This window comes from Mollisia scopiformis, assembly GCF_001500285.1.
Source record: "Mollisia scopiformis unplaced genomic scaffold LY89scaffold_10, whole genome shotgun sequence".
Classification (NCBI taxonomy): Eukaryota; Fungi; Ascomycota; class Leotiomycetes; order Helotiales; family Mollisiaceae; genus Mollisia; species Mollisia scopiformis.
The window spans coordinates 218,930-237,143 of record NW_017263590.1 but is presented as its reverse complement, the minus strand read 5'-3'; the positions used below and the strand labels follow the sequence as shown (position 1 = coordinate 237,143).

At 47.6% G+C, this 18,214-nt stretch overlaps 8 protein-coding genes across 8 annotated transcripts; 4 read left to right on the top strand and 4 right to left on the bottom strand.

The window, feature by feature from the left end:
• Positions 1-137: 137 nt before the first annotated feature.
• LY89DRAFT_33335 (uncharacterized protein) lies at positions 138-1,280 on the bottom strand. Its single transcript, XM_018206808.1, has one exon. It carries the CDS (start codon positions 1,096-1,098, stop codon positions 436-438), a length of 663 nt encoding a protein of 220 aa, XP_018072289.1. The 5' UTR covers positions 1,099-1,280; the 3' UTR covers positions 138-435.
• Positions 1,244-2,204, top strand: LY89DRAFT_32056 (uncharacterized protein). Its single transcript, XM_018206710.1, has one exon. The coding sequence runs from the start codon at positions 1,390-1,392 to the stop codon at positions 1,873-1,875; it is 486 nt and encodes a 161-aa protein (XP_018072288.1). The 5' UTR covers positions 1,244-1,389; the 3' UTR covers positions 1,876-2,204.
• Positions 2,205-2,865: 661 nt separating this feature from the next.
• Positions 2,866-3,443, bottom strand: LY89DRAFT_683920 (uncharacterized protein). The gene is made up of 4 exons (XM_018214779.1): positions 3,292-3,443; positions 3,177-3,223; positions 3,008-3,121; positions 2,866-2,962 (listed from the first exon to the last, which is right to left on the bottom strand). The coding sequence occupies exons 1-3, from the start codon at positions 3,372-3,374 to the stop codon at positions 3,045-3,047; spliced, it is 207 nt and encodes a 68-aa protein (XP_018072287.1). The 5' UTR covers positions 3,375-3,443; the 3' UTR covers positions 2,866-2,962; positions 3,008-3,044.
• Positions 3,444-4,907: 1,464 nt separating this feature from the next.
• Positions 4,908-5,751, top strand: LY89DRAFT_781058 (uncharacterized protein). Its single transcript, XM_018222444.1, has 2 exons — positions 4,908-5,025; positions 5,076-5,751. The coding sequence occupies exons 1-2, from the start codon at positions 4,972-4,974 to the stop codon at positions 5,598-5,600; spliced, it is 579 nt and encodes a 192-aa protein (XP_018072286.1). The 5' UTR covers positions 4,908-4,971; the 3' UTR covers positions 5,601-5,751.
• A 320-nt stretch (positions 5,752-6,071) lies between these two features.
• LY89DRAFT_683917 (uncharacterized protein) lies at positions 6,072-6,840 on the top strand. The gene is made up of 2 exons (XM_018214778.1): positions 6,072-6,240; positions 6,288-6,840. The coding sequence occupies exon 2, from the start codon at positions 6,289-6,291 to the stop codon at positions 6,754-6,756; it is 468 nt and encodes a 155-aa protein (XP_018072285.1). The 5' UTR covers positions 6,072-6,240; position 6,288; the 3' UTR covers positions 6,757-6,840.
• On the bottom strand, positions 6,836-7,734 carry LY89DRAFT_781056 (uncharacterized protein). Its single transcript, XM_018222443.1, has 3 exons — positions 7,403-7,734; positions 7,223-7,352; positions 6,836-7,167 (listed from the first exon to the last, which is right to left on the bottom strand). Exons 1-3 carry the CDS (start codon positions 7,568-7,570, stop codon positions 6,962-6,964), a joined length of 504 nt encoding a protein of 167 aa, XP_018072284.1. The 5' UTR covers positions 7,571-7,734; the 3' UTR covers positions 6,836-6,961.
• A 2,393-nt stretch (positions 7,735-10,127) lies between these two features.
• Positions 10,128-11,701, bottom strand: LY89DRAFT_583262 (Pex24p-domain-containing protein; the record flags this gene model as incomplete). Its single annotated transcript, XM_018209204.1, has 2 exons — positions 10,128-11,424; positions 11,472-11,701. 2 exons carry the CDS (start codon positions 11,699-11,701, stop codon positions 10,128-10,130), a joined length of 1,527 nt encoding a protein of 508 aa, XP_018072283.1.
• Positions 11,702-13,252: 1,551 nt separating this feature from the next.
• Positions 13,253-17,616, top strand: LY89DRAFT_732634 (uncharacterized protein; the record flags this gene model as incomplete). Its single annotated transcript, XM_018219707.1, has 3 exons — positions 13,253-13,311; positions 13,368-16,452; positions 16,501-17,616. The coding sequence occupies 3 exons, from the start codon at positions 13,253-13,255 to the stop codon at positions 17,614-17,616; spliced, it is 4,260 nt and encodes a 1,419-aa protein (XP_018072282.1).
• Positions 17,617-18,214: the final 598 nt, after the last annotated feature.

Genomic DNA, 18,214 nt, shown 5'->3' with positions numbered 1-18,214 from the left:
ATACTCTCCTTGAGAAGTCGCTTTGAGAGGGTCCCGTTGGAGTCGTCTCGTGCGACGTTGTCTCGGCTCCATCCAGTGTCTGAGGCGATGTTGCGTCACGGGCTGGGTCGCTGAGATCCCGTCGAGTCTGACTTCCCTCTTCTGTCGATTCCTCTTCAGGCGTTACTTCTTCTATGTCGCCCACTCGGATTACAATGGATTCGTGAACATTATCGTCAGATGCAATATGCTCTGTTGGACTGTTCTCCCTTCCCTCCGTACCAAAGGATGTGCAATCGTAAAGTAGAACAGAGTTGTCGTGCAAAGCTCGGAAGAGCCTCCCAACGTATCTATTTCTTGTTAGTTCATAGCTGCGGCTAGTGGGCTTCCAAATACCTCAGCTTCGAACGTGTGAGTAAAGTCACTCTCTTCCTACAACGATGTCAGTGCATCAGGTCAGATCAAGTCCCATATTACTTTGCGAACTGACCCCATTGAGTTAAATATGATAATCGGAACAGCATCTTTAGCAGCAACCTTCACAAATACTTGCGTACCCTGGATTGCAATATTCTCAACTGCAGCATACAGTCCTGGAAACTCTTGCTCGAATTTCAATACTTTTTGCTGTGTAGTTAGCTCTGCATCGTTCTCCGCCCTAAACTTGAGCTCGTATAGCAGGTGATCCGAATCCGGTCCATTTACACCGGGAATCGGAATAAGGTTGTACAGTCTCTGATCCTCTGAACCTCCTGCTGATCTGGGTACCAGGTGCTTGTGTCTGCGGCTCACTCTTTCACTGGGCGCAATGTGTCTGAATGCTTCGCCTGTTGATCCATCGCTGTATCGTCTACCGAAAAACGAGTGCGAAATTTGCACCATTGATCGGTGGGTTCTCTCTTCCTGACTCTTAGATTCTGGTGGCGAATACTCCTCGACGTCCGATTCATTGCTTTCGTTTTCTGGACTTGCGGTTTGGAGGCGATATGGATTTCTCCCGGCACGAGTCCGTCGCATGCTTCGAGGTGTTGGACTAATGTTCCGAGGAACAACGCGTCGTCTTGGGTGATCCGGGGCAGGAGTTTGGGGGCGTTCTGGTGGTACTCTGTCGTCGGCCATGTTGCAAGTGACCCTTGTGGAGATATTTTGATGTCTTCGAATGAGCGATATTAATATGTTTTGATAACGATGGTTTGTCTGGATGCAAAGAATGATGTGTTTGGAAAGGAAGATAATGTAGCATTGTCAAAGATATCCAGAGATGCCATTTGCATTGGGAAGGTGCAAGGGACTTGACTGCTCACCCTCTACGTGCAATTCTGTACACACTTTCGGAAGCCACGACCCGCTCAAGTGAGAAGTTTTCATTGATGCTCGATTATTTTCGATTCCCTTGTCAGTTCACAAACCATGCTGAAACGATACCCGCTGCCCAGATCTAGAAGTGTCCCTTCGAATGTTCACCATCTAGCGACCTCGACATTCATTTCTTGCTCGCGCTTCTCAAACCAGTTCTCGTACCCTTCCTACCAATCTTCTCAGTCTTGGCAAGCTCCTCATATTCGTCCTCATCCTCATCCTCGCTTTCCTCGGCGCTGTCTTCATCATAATCCTCGTCTTGATCCTCCTCGGTCTTCAACTTCTTCTCACGTGGTGTCAAGCGAACCTCGGGCTCCACGTCGGATTCATCTTCTTTGCCCTCACTTTCGTACTCTTCAACGTTCGACTCGTATTGTTCCGCTTCCTGGTCTGACTCCTGCTCGGCATCTTCATCTTCATCTCCATCGAGCAGACTTGCATTATCGTGGACTGGGACTCGGGAAGGTGAGGCTGACAACTCGTCAGATCGGATTTGAGAGAGTGCATCGTCAGTCGTATGGTCTGGTTGAGGACTAGGACTCATCGAACGTTGGGCAAAGGTTGGCGGCAGCGTATCGTCGTGTTTGGACGCCATCTTGTGCTTTGGTGAGAAGTTTGGTGATGGGTAGCTTTTGAGTTGTTTTAGGATAGCAGTTGAAGCTTCTAGGCTACGAGTATAGCTTTGTTGTTGACGAAAGCGAACCCTCACTTGGAGAGAGTAGTAATAGTCCTCTTAAGCGAGTTTCCATTTTCAGCAACCGATTTTCAGTGAATTTTCCAGGCAGTGCGAGCAATTTCTCGCCGGATAGAAGTACTCGTTGATGTTGAAAGGGCTGCCAAATGCATCAAATTACTTTGAGCTACCAAGATCTTTGAAATTCTCTCGACACAACCATCTCAACTTCAAGCTTGGCTATCTGATTTCGAGCTTTCGAAGCAAGTATTTCATAATCATCTTTGGGATATATGTTTCTCTGAGGTACTTGCATTCGTCTTCAGTCATCCTGACCATAACACCAGCGACTGCTTGGTCAATATGACTCTTTTTTACCAGACGACAAATAGACACTATGCCATTTTTCATAAAAATCCATCCCATCGCGACTTGAGCCATGCTGACACCTTTTATCTTCAGAGATATCCTCTAGGCGAGAAATGATTTCTGTGTTAGCGGACCGCTCCCGACCCCTCAAAACTATGCCTTCGAACACACACTCATCTGCTGACGAGTGTCCCAAGGATCTTGGTAGGGATGAGTGAGAATGCTAGCTGCGAATGAAAGACTCCAACACCGGTAGTTCTGTAATACTCTTCCACAATTCACAGAGGCATAGCATGTTTCATATACTCTCAATATTCTCCGTGGTTTCGGAGAATGCAATTTGTTCGCGAATGATTGGTCATAATTTACGTGAATGATTTCTAAGTGTTGACGTACATTTCGCTGCATGGCTCACGTTCGCCCTTGACGTAATAATTCTGAAAAATCACGGCTTGAAAAGTAGATGAATGGTGTTGATATAGTCCCACGAATAGTCTTTGGTCTATCTAAAACCCATATTCTTGGACCCTCCGCCAAAGTTAAGCCCCAAGCTCAGACGCTCCATATCCACGCAAGATTTGTCTATACAATGTTAGCTTTCAATGGCCAAGGAGAAACAAGACATACATGACCGTGCTATGGGGCTCTCCCAGCGGAATCCTGACTATGGGCACGAGGGATATTTGTCGGTTCCAGTTGGATCACAACTATGTCCATCGGGGTTGATATTCCAGCATGATCCTGCAAAGGTTCTCTTATTAGCTCATTGCATTGAAAGTGGCATGAAAAAACATACCATCAGCGCATGAGCAGTAGTTCCCAATACCTCCATCAGGGTCCGCCCTGTTTTACATGAATTAGTATGTGCCTCAAGGCTCGGAAGATGATATATTGAATGAAATGAGACTCACGCATTGTAACATGGCTGCGGTCCTTGAGCGGCTGAGAAGCTGATCAAGGCCAGTGCAACAACGAAGAGGCTTTTGTAAAGCATTTTTATGATTGCAAAGTGAAGGGGAAAGTCTTAAGTTCCTTGATAGTTGAGATTCTCAAAGAAGTTATGAATATTTGTATAGATATGAAACTCGGAGTTTGATTTCTGGATGGCTTTTAACTATTTTCAAGATGTCTTTTCTAATGTCGCACATGTCATTCCTTATGATGTCAAAGTGCATCAAACTCTCACACACATGATGCTTTCGTCAGCTTACAGTAATTCTTGTCAGAGATAGTTGGCTGTGGATTCGATGCTTGTATTGCCGTAGTGTGGTGGGGAGGCGCACTCAACCAACATCTACACACTGTCGTTCATTCACTCAGAACGAAGACTCCTCCGATCAGAGTTGTACAGGAACATTACGACAGGCTGACGCCTACTGCCCTTTGGTGGGAAAGTGGAGTCCACTTTAAGAATTATGAGCAATGAGGGATCGTGTCGACTCGACAAGGTGAGTTTTGAGGCGTAAGAACATGAAGTTGTGAATATTATTTGCTGTCTCGGAATACTCCCGCGCATAAAATAGATAGGCTAAAGAAGCCCAACTTTCCGGCTAACCTATGATTGCATAATGGGGGCGTAAGATCCGATCTCCATCGAAGATCATTCCCCGCTCGGCAGATATTTGAGAAGAAAAGAAGCAATGTAGCGCACTGCCGCTACGGCACATGTATGCAGGGGCAGCAGGGGTTTGTCTGAAGTCAGCACATAGAAGAGGTGCCACACTTACCGAATTACCGTGCAATTGTAATACAGCCTCATCATCTAGTAGTAAGAAGTGAGAAGATCGAGAGTAGTGGAATTGTTTCTACGTAACTGAAGGCCGGGTGCTGTATTATCCTCGGTTGAGTTTCTCTACTTTGCTATAATTGAAAATCTTTATTCATTTGTTCACACAGCTCAATGCCGATAGAATAGAAACACTTAAGCTAATGGAAATTGAGAACACGCGTTGGATTCCGATGGAATCAATAAGAGTCAATGGATACGTTTCTTTGCTTTGCTGGGCCACTGAATTACGTACAGGTCACAGCTAGTTAGAGCGATACAACTTAACAGCTGAACAACTTGCCTTGCATCGTAGCACACAGCGCCGCATAAGCTCACTTGACTAATTATAGATGTCTGTTAAACAAGAAGATCATGACCCAGTTCTACAAAAGATTCGGCATCCGTGTTGCGAATTCTGGTCCTGAGGCCAGAGCAGGAGCGTGGGAGCCTCGAATGATCAAACTCGAGTACACGAAACGGACCGAATTCATCCAAAATGGAGATCTATGCGGTCAGCGATCTCAGTGCCATTGATGCCTCATGCTGTGTAGCAGTCAGTTCCAATTCAATTGAATGGTTAGCTGATGGGAATGCGAGAGCGAGCTGTAAGTCCTACTTTCTAAACATGGGATTCAGATCACGAAACCGTCTTCAAGAAAGAGGAGTCAGAAGATATGCTTACGTCCAAGTACACAATCGCTAAGCTGTGCTGGTTCTTTGTCCACCGCAGATATATATGTACTCTCTTTCAGCGCTCAAGTGATTCCTCGAACATCATTTTCGCCCTGAATTCCCAACAATCATCAAACCAAACTGAATCAAGATGATTGTTACTTCAAGACTTTTCTCTGTCTTGCTATGCCTGACAATCACTTGGGTGAGCAGATTATCCTCTTTCTAGATCAGACTTGACTAATGTCTCTATAGACCCGAGCTACACCCACCGAATCTACAAGTTCAAGCACTCTTCGCTACATAGCTGGAGATGACCTCAACAGCATAATCCAGGGTATGACATATGATGATCTCAGCGTCTTTCATCTCGGTTCCGACGGTGTCCTCCGAACCTTCGCAAACAATCTCACAGTCCTCGACTACCACCAACTCGACGTGGGCCAAGTCCAGAAACTCGCTTCAGAGCAAGCAGCCCAGTATCAGGCAAGTGGCTCTGAAGTACCAGCATCGCTCACACAACTTGCCGAGTCTCCTGTCGATGGTCGTCTGACTGTTGATATCAACGCTCTTATGAATCCTGATGACAAACCAAATGTTACTCCGATCACTGGGACTACACCGCGCTCTGTTGATTTGGAGAATCTTTTTGAGAGGCAGGTTGTCTGTCCTGGAGTTCCTGGTTGCATGAGTTTGGCGGACTGTACTCCTTATAATTGCTTTGCTTGTTTTTACCCTAGTGGCCCGCCCTGGGGAACTTGCTTTCTTTCTGGAAACTAGAAAGTTACTGGCGGAAGTGTGAGATGGAGATATGCGATGAATGAGATTTGGACTTGGGACGAGTGGAACTTTCTATATCTATCTTTGCCGTAGATGCGCGATTGGAAGGATTGACACGCTCGCTATTTTGTAACTTGAAGGAGAAATTGAGGAAGACCACACTTTCATACAGTTATAGTTTGAGGCCTTTGCATTTTCAAATCTTGAAGTGTGTCGTCTTTATGCTATAAGTTCCGCCCAAGGGATACTTGAGGCTGTGTTACGAACTTTTCAATAGCAATACTAAAGTTTTCGGGGTAAAGTGACACCAACCAGGGATTTGGACCCAATCAATCCCGGTGGTATGACGTGCAGAGTAGCAATGTAGGATGATCGCTTGTCAACCCTACATATCCCCTAAGCTGCCATAAACACACTTTTGCAGGCCTGAGGCACTCGATTGCGCCAAAGCCCAACACCTCACACCTCGCCAAATGTCCTTAAATGCGCTGTGGTTTAAGGCCTAATTATTTCGCTTAGGGGTGCCACACAGCCTAGAAAAGTGTGTTTTGAATGGCAGCTTAGGGGATTAAAAACCGAGCGCCCCATACTGTGCCGCATACCTCAGACGCTCACCCAACCCACTCCTCAAGAAAGTCGCCTTCTCAAATCAAAATAATCTCAGCTGACTTTTACAAGAACAAAAACCATGTCTTCAACCTCTCAATACCCTATCCCACTATCATCTCTCAAAGATCCCCAACGCCTAGCAGCTCAAAAAGAACTAACCCAAATTCTTAAACCCCTCAAACACGACCTCACCCTCAACGGCATCTTCGCCCTCTGCAAAGATGGCGTCTTCCGCTCTCTAACCGCCGATCGCTCAGTCGTCGACGCCGTTGCTCTACGACCAGAGCTCATCAAAGCAATGCTCGACCGCATGCCCTATAAGCCTCAAAACGAGATCGATTATCGTGGCGTTGACGGGACGAAAGTTCCAAAGGAGCAGTGGTTTCATCCAGATAAGAACTTGTTGCCGCCACCGTTCGTTCCGCCGGAGGAGAGGAGGAATTTCTCGGCTGAGCAGTTGGAGGAGAATAGGAAGATGTTGGAGAATAGGCAGGGGTGCGAGCCGCAGGTTCGTTCGGATTATGATTTGGGGATTAAGAGTTTGTGACGGTTGTGGTAGAGACTGGAAAAACTGGGTTCCGTCTTGGGATAGACTTCCGGAGGAAGAAGAAATAAGAACAAATGATATTCGATTCAAACTTCATGGAAAAGCTCATTAACTATAACTGGCCCAATCAAAAGTATTGCTCATCAGCTGAACCATCATTCAAAACAGCCAACAGGCAATAAAAGTAGATCAAAACGAAGAATCCTCAATCCCTCTCATCGTCAACCAATTCCTCACCCCCAGCAGATCCAGAATAATACGCCAACATCTCATGAAACTTATTATACTCCTTCCACTGCAACGCCTGAAGCTCAGGCAGCAGATCTGGCGCGCTCCTCTCAATGAGAACATTCGCCATATCCAAGCACGATCCTTTGCCCTCTGACTTCTCCAGATGCCTCCTCACAAAGCCTGCCACTGGATTAGCAAACCCAACACTATCTTGATGAAAAGGGAAGGGAAATACCAGAACAATGCAACTTATCAAACTGAGGCTTAGACTGGATCGTCAAATCCATCTGCTTAACCTCCAGATCAACAAGGCGATTCATCTGAGCGAGGAATTCGCGGGCTTCTGCATCGGAGGGATTGGCTTTCTGTTTGGTGTTTTAGAGATAGGAGTAGAGTGGGAGGGAGGAGGACTTACGTCGGTGCTTTTGATACCTTTCTTGATAGCATGTTTCACGGAGTTACCTTGACGTGCTTGCTTGATTAGGTCGTTCATGCTCAATTTTGAGACGCCTTTGGACATTGTATGGTTGATGCGGGTGAGTTTGCGCTCGACGTCGGATGCATATTGGGTTACTTTGTCCATGGAGATGGTAGTTTTGAATGTTGTTAGTTGGAAAGTGGTAGTTTAGAAGCAGTAATTGCAAAAGAGGGGCAACCTGTGAACAAAATGGTCGTTTATCTTATCTCCTCTGGTCTGTTGTATTGCTTTTGCGGGCAACACTCTTACATTGCATACATGCTCTAGTGGTTGCAACCCATCCTCGCTTACAACTCGAGACGAGGGATCCTGTTTGCATGGGCTGCGATGCCTTAAAAGGTGGCACGAATGAAATCTTGCAGTTTTCACATATTCCCCACAACGGCAACGATCAACCCCATTTTTCCAGCATACACAGGGATGGAATGACTCGCGTGCCGTTCCGTTCACCAATTGTACCCAAAACCAAAAGAAAGGCGTAGAAGGGCAAGCGAATCAAGAGGCGACGGCTTGTGATATAAGACGGGTATAAGGCATCTTAGCTTCATTTCTTCAAAAGCAATTCTCACCAATGCTACTTTAATTTGATTTCTGAGAAATGATCCTATGATGTTTACTGATCGATCAACTACAAGTGTAACAAACCCGTTGAACAAGCCTGAAAACTAATTGCGAGTTCCGCAGCAAATCCCAGGCGACAAGTACACTGGATCCGGTCAACTTGATGACAAAACAGAAAGAATCAAGGCCCGGCCCGGAATCTGATAATGGATGGTAGCATCCTTGCCTTGCTCAGCCGCACCTCCTCACGATGCACGTCCACATGTGACGTCCAACGCACCCAATAGTATCTTTGCCCACCCTCTCATAGGAAAGCCATCGGAAGACTACTTCCTTAGGACCAGACAATCAAGTTTCTAAATGTGTGTTTACTTTACTGCGACTTGATTCGACCTTCGAATGTCCCAACTTTCGGTGCCAACATGAGGGAATCTAGTGCAACTCCGGCTTGGTCAAACTTCCGTTTCGGGGTCTCTACCCCTGCCTCATTTTCAAGCCAAAGGGCTATCCTGGGTATTGAATAAGATTGAACATAAGGTGAATATGAAAAACAACCAATCTTCGTCTCTCCCTCTTGACGATATGAGTGAATACACAGCCTAACTCCACGCTAATGACATCTCCCAGGTATATAAACCCCCAAACCCACCTAACGCCATTGGGAAACGCGCACCCAGATCAATCATCTGTACTATTGGAGGGTTGTCGGCCCGTGACGATCAGGTAACCTTTGTGAGGTGGGTTGAGGTATGAAGAAGTTTCTTTGGGGGAAAGTAACTCATTTATCGTCGATGTGTCCTGTTGTTGTCAACAAACCTCTTTCTTTCGCTGTCAACAAATTTAGGATCAACACATAAGCTTCAATCCCAGCTCAAGCCCAAAATAGAGAAAAAGCGAACCTCAAAGATGAAATCTGGGTACCTTCAACATAACAAGAGAACGTGACAATAACGTCCCACTGAACAGACGACATACTCTTACCGACGAAACAAAAGATTGACAACAAGCTTACCCTCTTGCTACCACCCAAATATAGACTCCACAAACAGCAGAACGAACACAAACCAAAGTCTGATAACTAATTAAAACTCCTTCCCACGTCTACATTGACGCCGGGAAGCATAGAACCACGATGGACAGCACGACTTCGAGTCCGTGCCCCATTTCGACGATGAAAGCACTTGCAGTACAGATCAAGAATCGAGGAAGGCTTTGGTATTTATATTCCACGAAATCAAGGTGTGAGTGCACCTACATGGTGAATATTCTGATAACGACCAATCGCTCTTTGGGAAAAGAGGTGAACAAAGAGCACAAAACGTAAGCGTGCAGTGAATTGAAGATGCCCGGACTACCGTCCGTCCAACAACTCTCCCACAATCCGTCCTGCAAAGTCTATAAAAACCCCTGACCGGCCCGAGGTTTCTCCGGACTCTTTAGCAGCTCTGTACTCGGCGGAATGCAACATGTCTTTGGGAGGTGCCAGGTGTGAGGTGCTGTGGAGAGGAGAGGAGAAGAGAAGACTTTTCTTGTTAGTAGTGGAAGTGTGGGGGAAAGAGTTTTTTGTGTTTATGGGGGTTGTAATGAAAAGAGTTATTATTGTTAACATGACAACATCTTCTCTCTTGATAACGACTTGTCTTTTGATAGTAGCTTTTCATGTGACAACAACCAATCTCTTGACATCGAAGATTCAAATCGAAATTGAAAGAAGTGAACACATGAATTGAATCCTAAATCAAACTATGATCCGTTATCGACACCAGGAACCGGCTCACAACATATTCTGTAATTGCTACGGCTCTGTTTCGAGTGATATGAATTAGAGTTGGAGTCGGGTTGTTGTTTATATAGGGATCTAACTGGGAAGGTTGGGAAGGTTCAGTGATTCACCTATTGGTGATAATGTAGAAAACAGAAAGATATCTAGTGAATAAACAATGTTTGAGAACTTCCTCAAGCTCCGGAATCCCTTTGGTACTTACCTAAGACAGAACCCACGTGGGACTTGTCGCTCTTGGGTATTGGAATTGCTCGCCGCGGTTCAGTATTTGGAAAATGTGTGGGTATTGTGACTTCAAATTTTCGAGACGCAGTAATGCTACCGACTCCCCTCAGAAACCGACCTCCTGGGCTGCCATTTCCTCTTCACCATCCTGACCCACCTTCTCCTTCTCCACTCTCCTCTCCGTCCCCTCCCTTCGGATTCAGCATCGCTTCCCTCCTCCCACGTCGGCAACGCCTTCTTCTTCCCCTTTTTCGGCGGCGGACTCGCCGGACCTTCCCCATCCTCACCATAAATAAGTCCCTGATCACTATCCTCATACTCGTATCGAATATCATAAACCCACCTTTCGCCCTCCGTCTCAACCTCCACGCCCGTGATGATCCTCTCCTCAACCCACTCCCTGGACCACAGATCAAGCGCCCATTTCTTCTCGCTCCATTCCCAGCCCTTGGGAGGCTGGACGTCTTCAAAGAAGCGAGTACCTTTCGGACGCTCGTGGCGAATTCGGCTTTCGCTTAGGGGATCGTAGGGACTGGAGCTGAAGAGCCAGGATTCCCATTCTCCTGCCGAGGATAGCTTTTGCAGTTCGAAGATCTCTACTTCGCGGGTTTCGGGCGCTGAGTCGAGGATTATGTCTTGGGATATCCAGGTATCGAGTAGGGTTTTGGCTTGCACTTCTCGGGGGATGATGTGTTGCTTGTGGACGCTGTGCATCTGTTTTTGGATGGTGGGGTGGCCCAGTGCCGTTACCGTCCAACCAATACCTAGGACTATTAGACGCCAGGGTAGCAGGTGGGAGGCTGTGAGCATGACTAGTATTGCGAGGAATCCGAAGAGGAAGAGGGTACTCGATAGTGGTTCGTTGGAAAAATTCGTGGCAGGAGTAAGTATGGAGAGAACTTGGTCGTGGACTCGAGAGAAGTCTTCCATACTATTCTGCAAGTCTCGCATATTTCGGAAGAAGTCTTTACTCAGCTCCTTCACAGGCTTGACAGTTACTGGAGGTGCCAATGGTGGACCTGCCGTGCTGTAGCCATATGTAGCATGTGCTGCGTTTGTAGTTGGTGGAGGGTGTCGAGCGATGAATGATGGGATGAGGAGGGCGAGGAGGAGAATGGCCAATGGGAGAACGGTCAAGAGATATGGATCGAGGCAGATAAATGTATATACAGCGAGGAAGGAGAGTGTATGTGTTGGAGTGTTCCAGGACAGGAGTCGGATGACTTTCGACTGGAATACAAACACCACACCAATGCGAGCATTGAATCTGCGAAAGTTCGCAGACATAGTCGGTAAGGAGAAGGAGGGGCGGGAGGTATAGTCGAGAGCAGGAGACGATTCGGCACGAGAGGAGGAGAGGTCCTCGACAGGTATCACCTGCTGAAGTAACCTGTGGGACGTCAGCTGTGTACCATAGACTTGTAACGTAGATCTCACTTCTCCAGAATCCGATCCTGCATGCTTGTACCAGGTTCTGACTTCTGCCCGGTTACTTTCCGCATGTTTTCCTTCAAGTTCTTCCCATGTCTCTTCAATCTATCCCTCTTGCGCTCGCTGTCCGAAAGGTCGCCTTCGACTTCATCGGAAAGGTCATTTTGCGGATCGAAGGAGATGACCGGTATAGGGTCGTCACGATTGACGAAAGCATCGACAGTGAATTCGTCCATATTTGTCTCGTGAAGGGTTCCGCAGATATGGTTCGGGAGGTTGGAGGTCCTGTGATGCCGGATGCGGCTTAGAACAAGGCCTTTCAGGTTCTCGATGCGGGCGCTGGTGATAGAAGTTCAGCATATGTTGCTGAATATTCCAAGTTTTCTGGGAGAAAGAACAGATTGTTCTGCAGACTTCAGATGGTGATAAGTTCGTGGACTCGTATAAGCTCTCTGTGAATGCTATTGTTCCCCCTCCTGCGAGCTTGTCGTGATTCAGAGGCATGCGACCACGAACCTCCGACTTAGTATTGACGACATGGAGATACTTTAAAGACCCAAGTGTGCAAATTGATTTCGTGCAGCGCGATGATAGAAGTTGTTTGCATCTCAAGACATAAGAAAGTGTGAAAGTGAAGCATCAACTGCTATCGATAAGGTTTGTCTTCACATGATGACGTTTTTGGAATGCCGAGACCGCGAGTCACAATTTTGTGTGCTCCAATAAACAGATGAAAAAGTGACAGATGTGCCAGCGCTGCAGGGGCACAAACATCAAATCGCATGGCCCAGTAGAATGAGTCCCAGCTGGTCCAACACAGACCGATAAACAAACCGGCAGACAGCCGTCAGATGCAGGTTGAGAAGTGTCGTGGAAGTACCCCTTTTCCGTACCTGAGAAGAAGAACGGAAGATGGGCTGGCCCGAATAGATTCTGTAAGCGTGCAAATTAAAGGAGAAAGGTTTGCTATGAGTCTATAGCTTGCTTGCTACCGGTGTAATAATAATATGCTATTCTACAGCTATATATGCTAGTTTAAGGGATGGAGAAGCAGATCACGGCAGCCATTTCAGGGGGTTCTGGCTTCCTCTAAAATTCCCCGATCAGAAAAAGGAGCCACAGAGCGAGAGACGGCCGTTTCTGGTCACGAACTCGGAGTCCTCACTCGAGCCTGATCACTCATTCAATATACAGAAAGTCGGTTGACCAGCAGTCTCGGTTTCAGACATCCCATATTCCATATCCCATAATACGTCTATTATTTATTGTGATGCTTCCTGCCCCGTAAACAGCCCGCGGTTCTCGCTTCACAATCATCCAGCATTATTGAGAGCGTCTGGCCTATCTCCTTGTAGCGAAAGTAGACGACCGGGGTTCATTAGTCTCGACAGCAACGCCCAAGCACTGGCGGCACCTCTCGACATCACGGCCACGGCAACTCGCAGGAACGACAAATATTCTTTTCAGAGGACAAGGACGCAGACCCAGACCCAGACCCAGCAGAACACACCTCACCGTCAAGACCACTCCTCCACCTGTTCAGATCCGCGTCGGTGGTCGCAACTTCACACGCCTTCTCCTGTCCTGGTCGCCCTCAATCCTCAAAATAAGCTGCGGGCCACACGACAACGACTACCCTGCTTGAAACTCTCCACGAACGACTCTTGAAATGAAATAGTCAGTCGAACACCTCGGCCCTTGGATGGACTGAGCTTCTTCGTGAAGGAGGACCCTGAACACGCTCTCGTCGCCGGACCCTTCTCTGGAGACCTCGACGGACTCTTTCAATGATTCGAGAACAAAAGGCCCCGTCAGGTCCAAGGCCGGACTTCACGACCTCCACCGCGTATGGCAGATTGATTCACGAATTCCAGATGATAAATATGCTGACTCAATTAGTAGGCAAGAAAACTATGATCCAGGCGCAAGAGCGCGTACTGGATCGGTGAGAGAGCCAACACTGCACGCATCCTCCCGAAATAACCACTCCCTCTTCTCCTTCGGAGGATACAACGCGACGGACGAGAACACAAGCGGATCTTATGATTTCCTCCCTTCACCCAGTTTTGACGATCTGCAGAGTAGCATTGCAACAGCGTCAAATGATTTTAACTTTGATCGTGCTCCCGTTATCGAACCGAACAAGTCAACCGCAGGGAAGAGACCATTAGAACCGAATACCACCATGGCGGATGCGAGAGGATCTGTAGCAGGTCGAGGGCCGACAGGGCTAAGAGTTGCAAGGGCAGACTCAATCTTACGACGGCAAAGTACATCGACTCGCCAGAGCAGTGTATCTTCTACGACCTCGGGGGCTTCTGGAGCCATGGATCCTCCAAGCGCACCGCTGGCAATGCGGAATAGACGTCAAAGTCAATATCCCCCTATATCTGGCAGTGCTGCTGCGAACGCTGTAAAGGCTCCTCGAAGATCTATCGGACCTGGTGTGGTAGATACCGATACTACAAGAGCTGCTCAGAGACGAAGGCCGAGTCTGGCATCCAGTGTTTCGGCACAGGGTTTATCGGACGCTGGAGGTGTTTCTACACGAGTAAACATTGGTGGTGGGCCCTCCTACACGGATGGAGCCCGTGGGCTCACTGCTTCAAGAGCAGCGAAAACGAAGTCTCTACAGCCGCCCTCACGCCAAGGGCAGACAAATGCAGGGCTCAAGGCAGGGACCCCAGATCATACCCGATCTTCGTCTTTTGCTGGAAAATCGCCTGGCCGTGTGAATGGAAGAGGCACAACTACACCATCATCCTCTGCAAAGAGAATGTCTGTTATGCCAGGGATGCCACTATCAACATCTCATGCCACTGGTCTTGGAGCTAGAACGGTCAGTCCTACGGATGCCAGACGAGCGAAGCGCTTGTCAATTCTTCACAATGCACCTCCCATGCCTAACACACCGCCTACCCCTCAACCAGACGGCAATACCATCAGGACATCTTCGAGGTCTCCATCGATGTTACCAAGAAAAGTTCCAACGCCATCTTCGTCCAGAACTACTCCAGATATCAGTAATCGCAAGTCGTACAGTTCTGGAGTCTCCATTGGATCGACAACGAGCTACAATACTGCCCGAACTTCTACTGGGTCTCTACAACCTCGAGTTCCCCAACCAGCTTCTTCTTCTAGACTTCCCACACCAAAGCCCAGAAGCGTTCACAGCTCAGCAGGGAATAATGAAGAGGAAGAAGTTCCACCAGTACCCGCAATACCCAAAGCCTATGAGTCTCCAAAAGAATCACCTGCAGAGCCTCCATTCTTCAACAAGAGAAAGTCGAGCATGCCGTTCGATGCCAGCAGTATCAATAGTACTTCTACAAATAGCTTATCTGGACCAGGATCAGTGCGGGAAGCCCCGAAGAACGATCGAGACCAGAGAATTCGTAAAGTACCAGCTACAAATTCTGATGTAGATCAGCAAAATCATACCACGCCAGTGAAGAAGAAGAATTTGCAGCCACTACGGCTCCCTCCATTGAATTTGCTTCCTCTCAGCACACCTACAAGTGCCAAAATCGCCGCTTTACAGCCAGATAAAGATCCTAATTTCACTGATGGCCAGGTCACACCCCCTCCAAGGCGTGTAGCAACAAAAACACCAAGCACGCCAATGACTGCATCGAAAGCTTCGTTCTTTTCAAGACGGAAAAATGACTCGAAAGCGGAGAAAGAGCTTGCTCATATGAGGAGCAGCAGCTCAATCCATCTTCTCCGTTCAGAATCTTCCTCTCAAATGGGTGGAAGCAGTTCCGAGTCCACCAAACCGATTGCAATCAATGGGAGAGCCCCCAGACAAACAGTATCTCCATTCATATCCTCCTCCCTCCCGAAAAGTGGTGGAGAACATTCGTTTATGCCTAGATCAAAGACAAGCGGTGATATTGCAGCCACAGATGGTGCCACCGAACCGCCACGTCCAGCTCGACTCACGGGACCTCGTGCTCAAAGATTGGCTTCTGTAGCCAAAACCGAAACTCCAACACAAATTTCGAGTCCAGAAGATCAGCCACCAACTCCCTCGTCAGGCTCATCCTTGAGACGGAAATTGAGTCTGGGTTGGAAGAGAAGTACTTCAAAGAGCAACATTAGCGTCTCACAAGCCGCCATTGAAAGAGATTCAGAGTATCCGCCACAACCTCCAAAGCATGATAACATGCCTCCACCGAGACTCCCTGCCTCAGCGACAACCGGTAATATGGGTATTTATGCTGTTCCAAGTCCAAGTCCATCGAACAAGTCAACCAATTATCTCGATTCCAAGCGAAGGAAGAGCTCCGTGTCAAGCTTAAGCGTATTTGGGAACCATGATAGGACGAGAAGTGATTCTTGGGGAGTGAATGGTAGTCCTAAGAAGGAAGCGGCCGATGTGAAGTCCGAGCGACCAGCCGCTGCCACGCGGACGACCTCAACTGTCGTGCAGAAAATGCTCAACTCGAAAACATCTACAGGCACCATGCGAACTGTCGATCCCTGGACTATGGATCTCGACAAAGACGACATGGTTGCTGAAGAAGAGATGAAAAAGCTCGGTATGAAACGAAAAGAGACCGAGCAAGCTGCGAGACAACTTGATGCTTTGAGGAAGAGGGCGACACCCAAGACGCGCGTATCGTGTGAAGACGCCCTTCGACATGCCACTCTCAACATTTTTGAACGCGGAGAGATTATTGATTTCAAGGATATCTACTTTTGTGGTACATTGGATGCTGCGAAACATGTTGGAGAGCTGAGATCCGATACTGCCAACTTCGGTTATGACGATGAACGCGGAGATTACACTATTGTACAAGGTGATCATCTTTCTTACCGATACGAAATTGTTGATGTCCTTGGGAAAGGAAGTTTTGGTCAGGTCGTCAGGTGTATTGATCACAAGACCGGTGGCTTGGTTGCTGTAAAAATCATTCGCAACAAGAAGAGATTCCATCAGCAAGCTTTGGTAGAAGTCAACATCTTACAAAAGCTGCGCGAATGGGTAAGTTGAGGTATAATGGTCTTTAGAATCCACGCTAATCTGCCACAGGATCCCAAAAACAAGCACAGCATGGTCAACTTCACCCAAAGCTTTTATTTCCGTGGCCATCTCTGTATCTCTACTGAACTGCTGGATATGAATTTGTACGAGTTCATCAAGTCAAACTCATTCCGTGGCTTCTCCCTGAAGATTGTGCGACGATTCACGAAGCAGATGCTCAGCAGTTTGCTCTTGTTAAAACAACACAAGGTCATTCATTGCGATCTCAAACCCGAAAATATCCTCCTAGCTCATCCACTACATTCCGAGATCAAAGTGATCGATTTCGGTTCGAGCTGTTTTGAGAATGAAAAAGTGTATACTTATATCCAGTCACGATTCTATCGATCACCAGAAGTCATCCTTGGTATGACTTATGGCATGCCTATTGATATGTGGAGTGTTGGTTGTATCTTGGCAGAACTCTTCACCGGAGTTCCAATTTTCCCTGGAGAAAATGAGCAGGAACAACTTGCCTGCATCATGGAGGTCTTCGGGCCACCCGAGAAGCATTTAATCGACAAGAGCACTCGTCGGAAACTCTTCTTCGACTCGATGGGTAAGCCTCGCCTTACGGTCTCGTCGAAGGGGAAGAGACGGCGACCATCTTCCAGGACTTTGCAACAAGTCCTCAAATGCGATGACGAACCTTTCCTTGACTTTTTGACTCGCTGTCTGCGCTGGGATCCCGACAGACGCTTGAAACCAGACGAGGCCGCTCGACACGAGTTCATCACTGGGCAAAAGGTCTCGATACCAACTGGCCGCCTGTCGGCCAGAAATGACTCCCCTATCAAGCGAATGAACACAATAGCAACACCAACTACAAGCAGTCGTCCGCTTCCAGAACCGCCTGCAACTAGTTTCAAAAATGGCACTGCCGTGAGGCAACGCGAAGCTTCAGGTACTAGCCCCATTAAGCCTGTTGGAGCAGCTTCAAGGAGACAATCTGCAGTCAATGGTCTGGCTTCCACTGCTGGGATGGCAGGCAACAAACGCACAAGTACTGGGGCTGTTCTTGCTCCAGGCAGTAGCGGTCTTCCACGAGTGACTAGAAGCGTCAGCGCTAAACATCAAGAGATGGCATCGGCTGGTGCTTCCGCAGCAATGAATCGACGTGTATGAGGATTTGGACGATAATGATACGCACTTGGGTACATAACATGGATGAGCATTAGATATCAGGTTCGGCGGTACCGTTCAATTTTCCTTTCGAAACGAGCAAGCGTGCATTGTTGCAAAGCGTCTTCATTTGCTATACTTTCCTTCATACCCCCATTTTCTAATTTTTCGAGAGGAGCAACAAACGTGTGGGCGGCTTGATGATTTGATTGATACTACCGGGCGACTAGGCTTATGCTCGCTGGTAGGGCGTTCTGAGCGTTGTTTCTATAAAGAGAGAGAAGAAAAAAACCGAGAGCAAACAATGCATGAAGAGCTTTTTGTGTGGTTGGGCGAGACGCTTGCTTGATGATGTATATTAATGTCTTTCCCTTGCAAAGAGGATTTTGAATGATAAGGGGGTAGAAAAAGCTTCTCCATGAGGACGAGTAAATTATGTTGGCATGGATTGGGAGGACGAGCGTGGCTGTTGCCATGAGAATAAATTCAGAACACGTTCTTTTGAGCTCAGATCTGTTCATCTTTTGTGACTTGTGATCCTCGATCCTTGATGATCTACCCGGCGATGACGATGTGGCCAAGAAACAATAGACTTGCCTCG

Bases quoted from the DNA above. Each gene is read 5' to 3' on its own strand.
- LY89DRAFT_781058 (XM_018222444.1), top strand. From the start codon at position 4,972: ATGATTGTTACTTCAAGACTTTTCTCTGTCTTGCTATGCCTGACAATC. The intron at 5,026-5,075 runs GTGAGCAGATTA...ATGTCTCTATAG, and splicing joins TATGCCTGACAATCACTTGG to ACCCGAGCTACACCCACCGA.
- LY89DRAFT_781056 (XM_018222443.1), bottom strand. From the start codon at position 7,570: ATGGACAAAGTAACCCAATATGCATCCGACGTCGAGCGCAAACTCACC. The intron at 7,353-7,402 runs GTAAGTCCTCCT...AACACCAAACAG, and splicing joins AAGGTATCAAAAGCACCGAC to AAAGCCAATCCCTCCGATGC. The intron at 7,168-7,222 runs GTATTTCCCTTC...ATCCAGTGGCAG, and splicing joins TGATAAGTTGCATTGTTCTG to GCTTTGTGAGGAGGCATCTG.
- LY89DRAFT_683920 (XM_018214779.1), bottom strand. From the start codon at position 3,374: ATGCTTTACAAAAGCCTCTTCGTTGTTGCACTGGCCTTGATCAGCTTC. The intron at 3,224-3,291 runs GTGAGTCTCATT...CATGTAAAACAG, and splicing joins CCGCAGCCATGTTACAATGC to GGCGGACCCTGATGGAGGTA. The intron at 3,122-3,176 runs GTATGTTTTTTC...GAACCTTTGCAG, and splicing joins CTACTGCTCATGCGCTGATG to GATCATGCTGGAATATCAAC.
- LY89DRAFT_32056 (XM_018206710.1), top strand. From the start codon at position 1,390: ATGCTGAAACGATACCCGCTGCCCAGATCTAGAAGTGTCCCTTCGAAT.
- LY89DRAFT_33335 (XM_018206808.1), bottom strand. From the start codon at position 1,098: ATGGCCGACGACAGAGTACCACCAGAACGCCCCCAAACTCCTGCCCCG.
- LY89DRAFT_683917 (XM_018214778.1), top strand. From the start codon at position 6,289: ATGTCTTCAACCTCTCAATACCCTATCCCACTATCATCTCTCAAAGAT.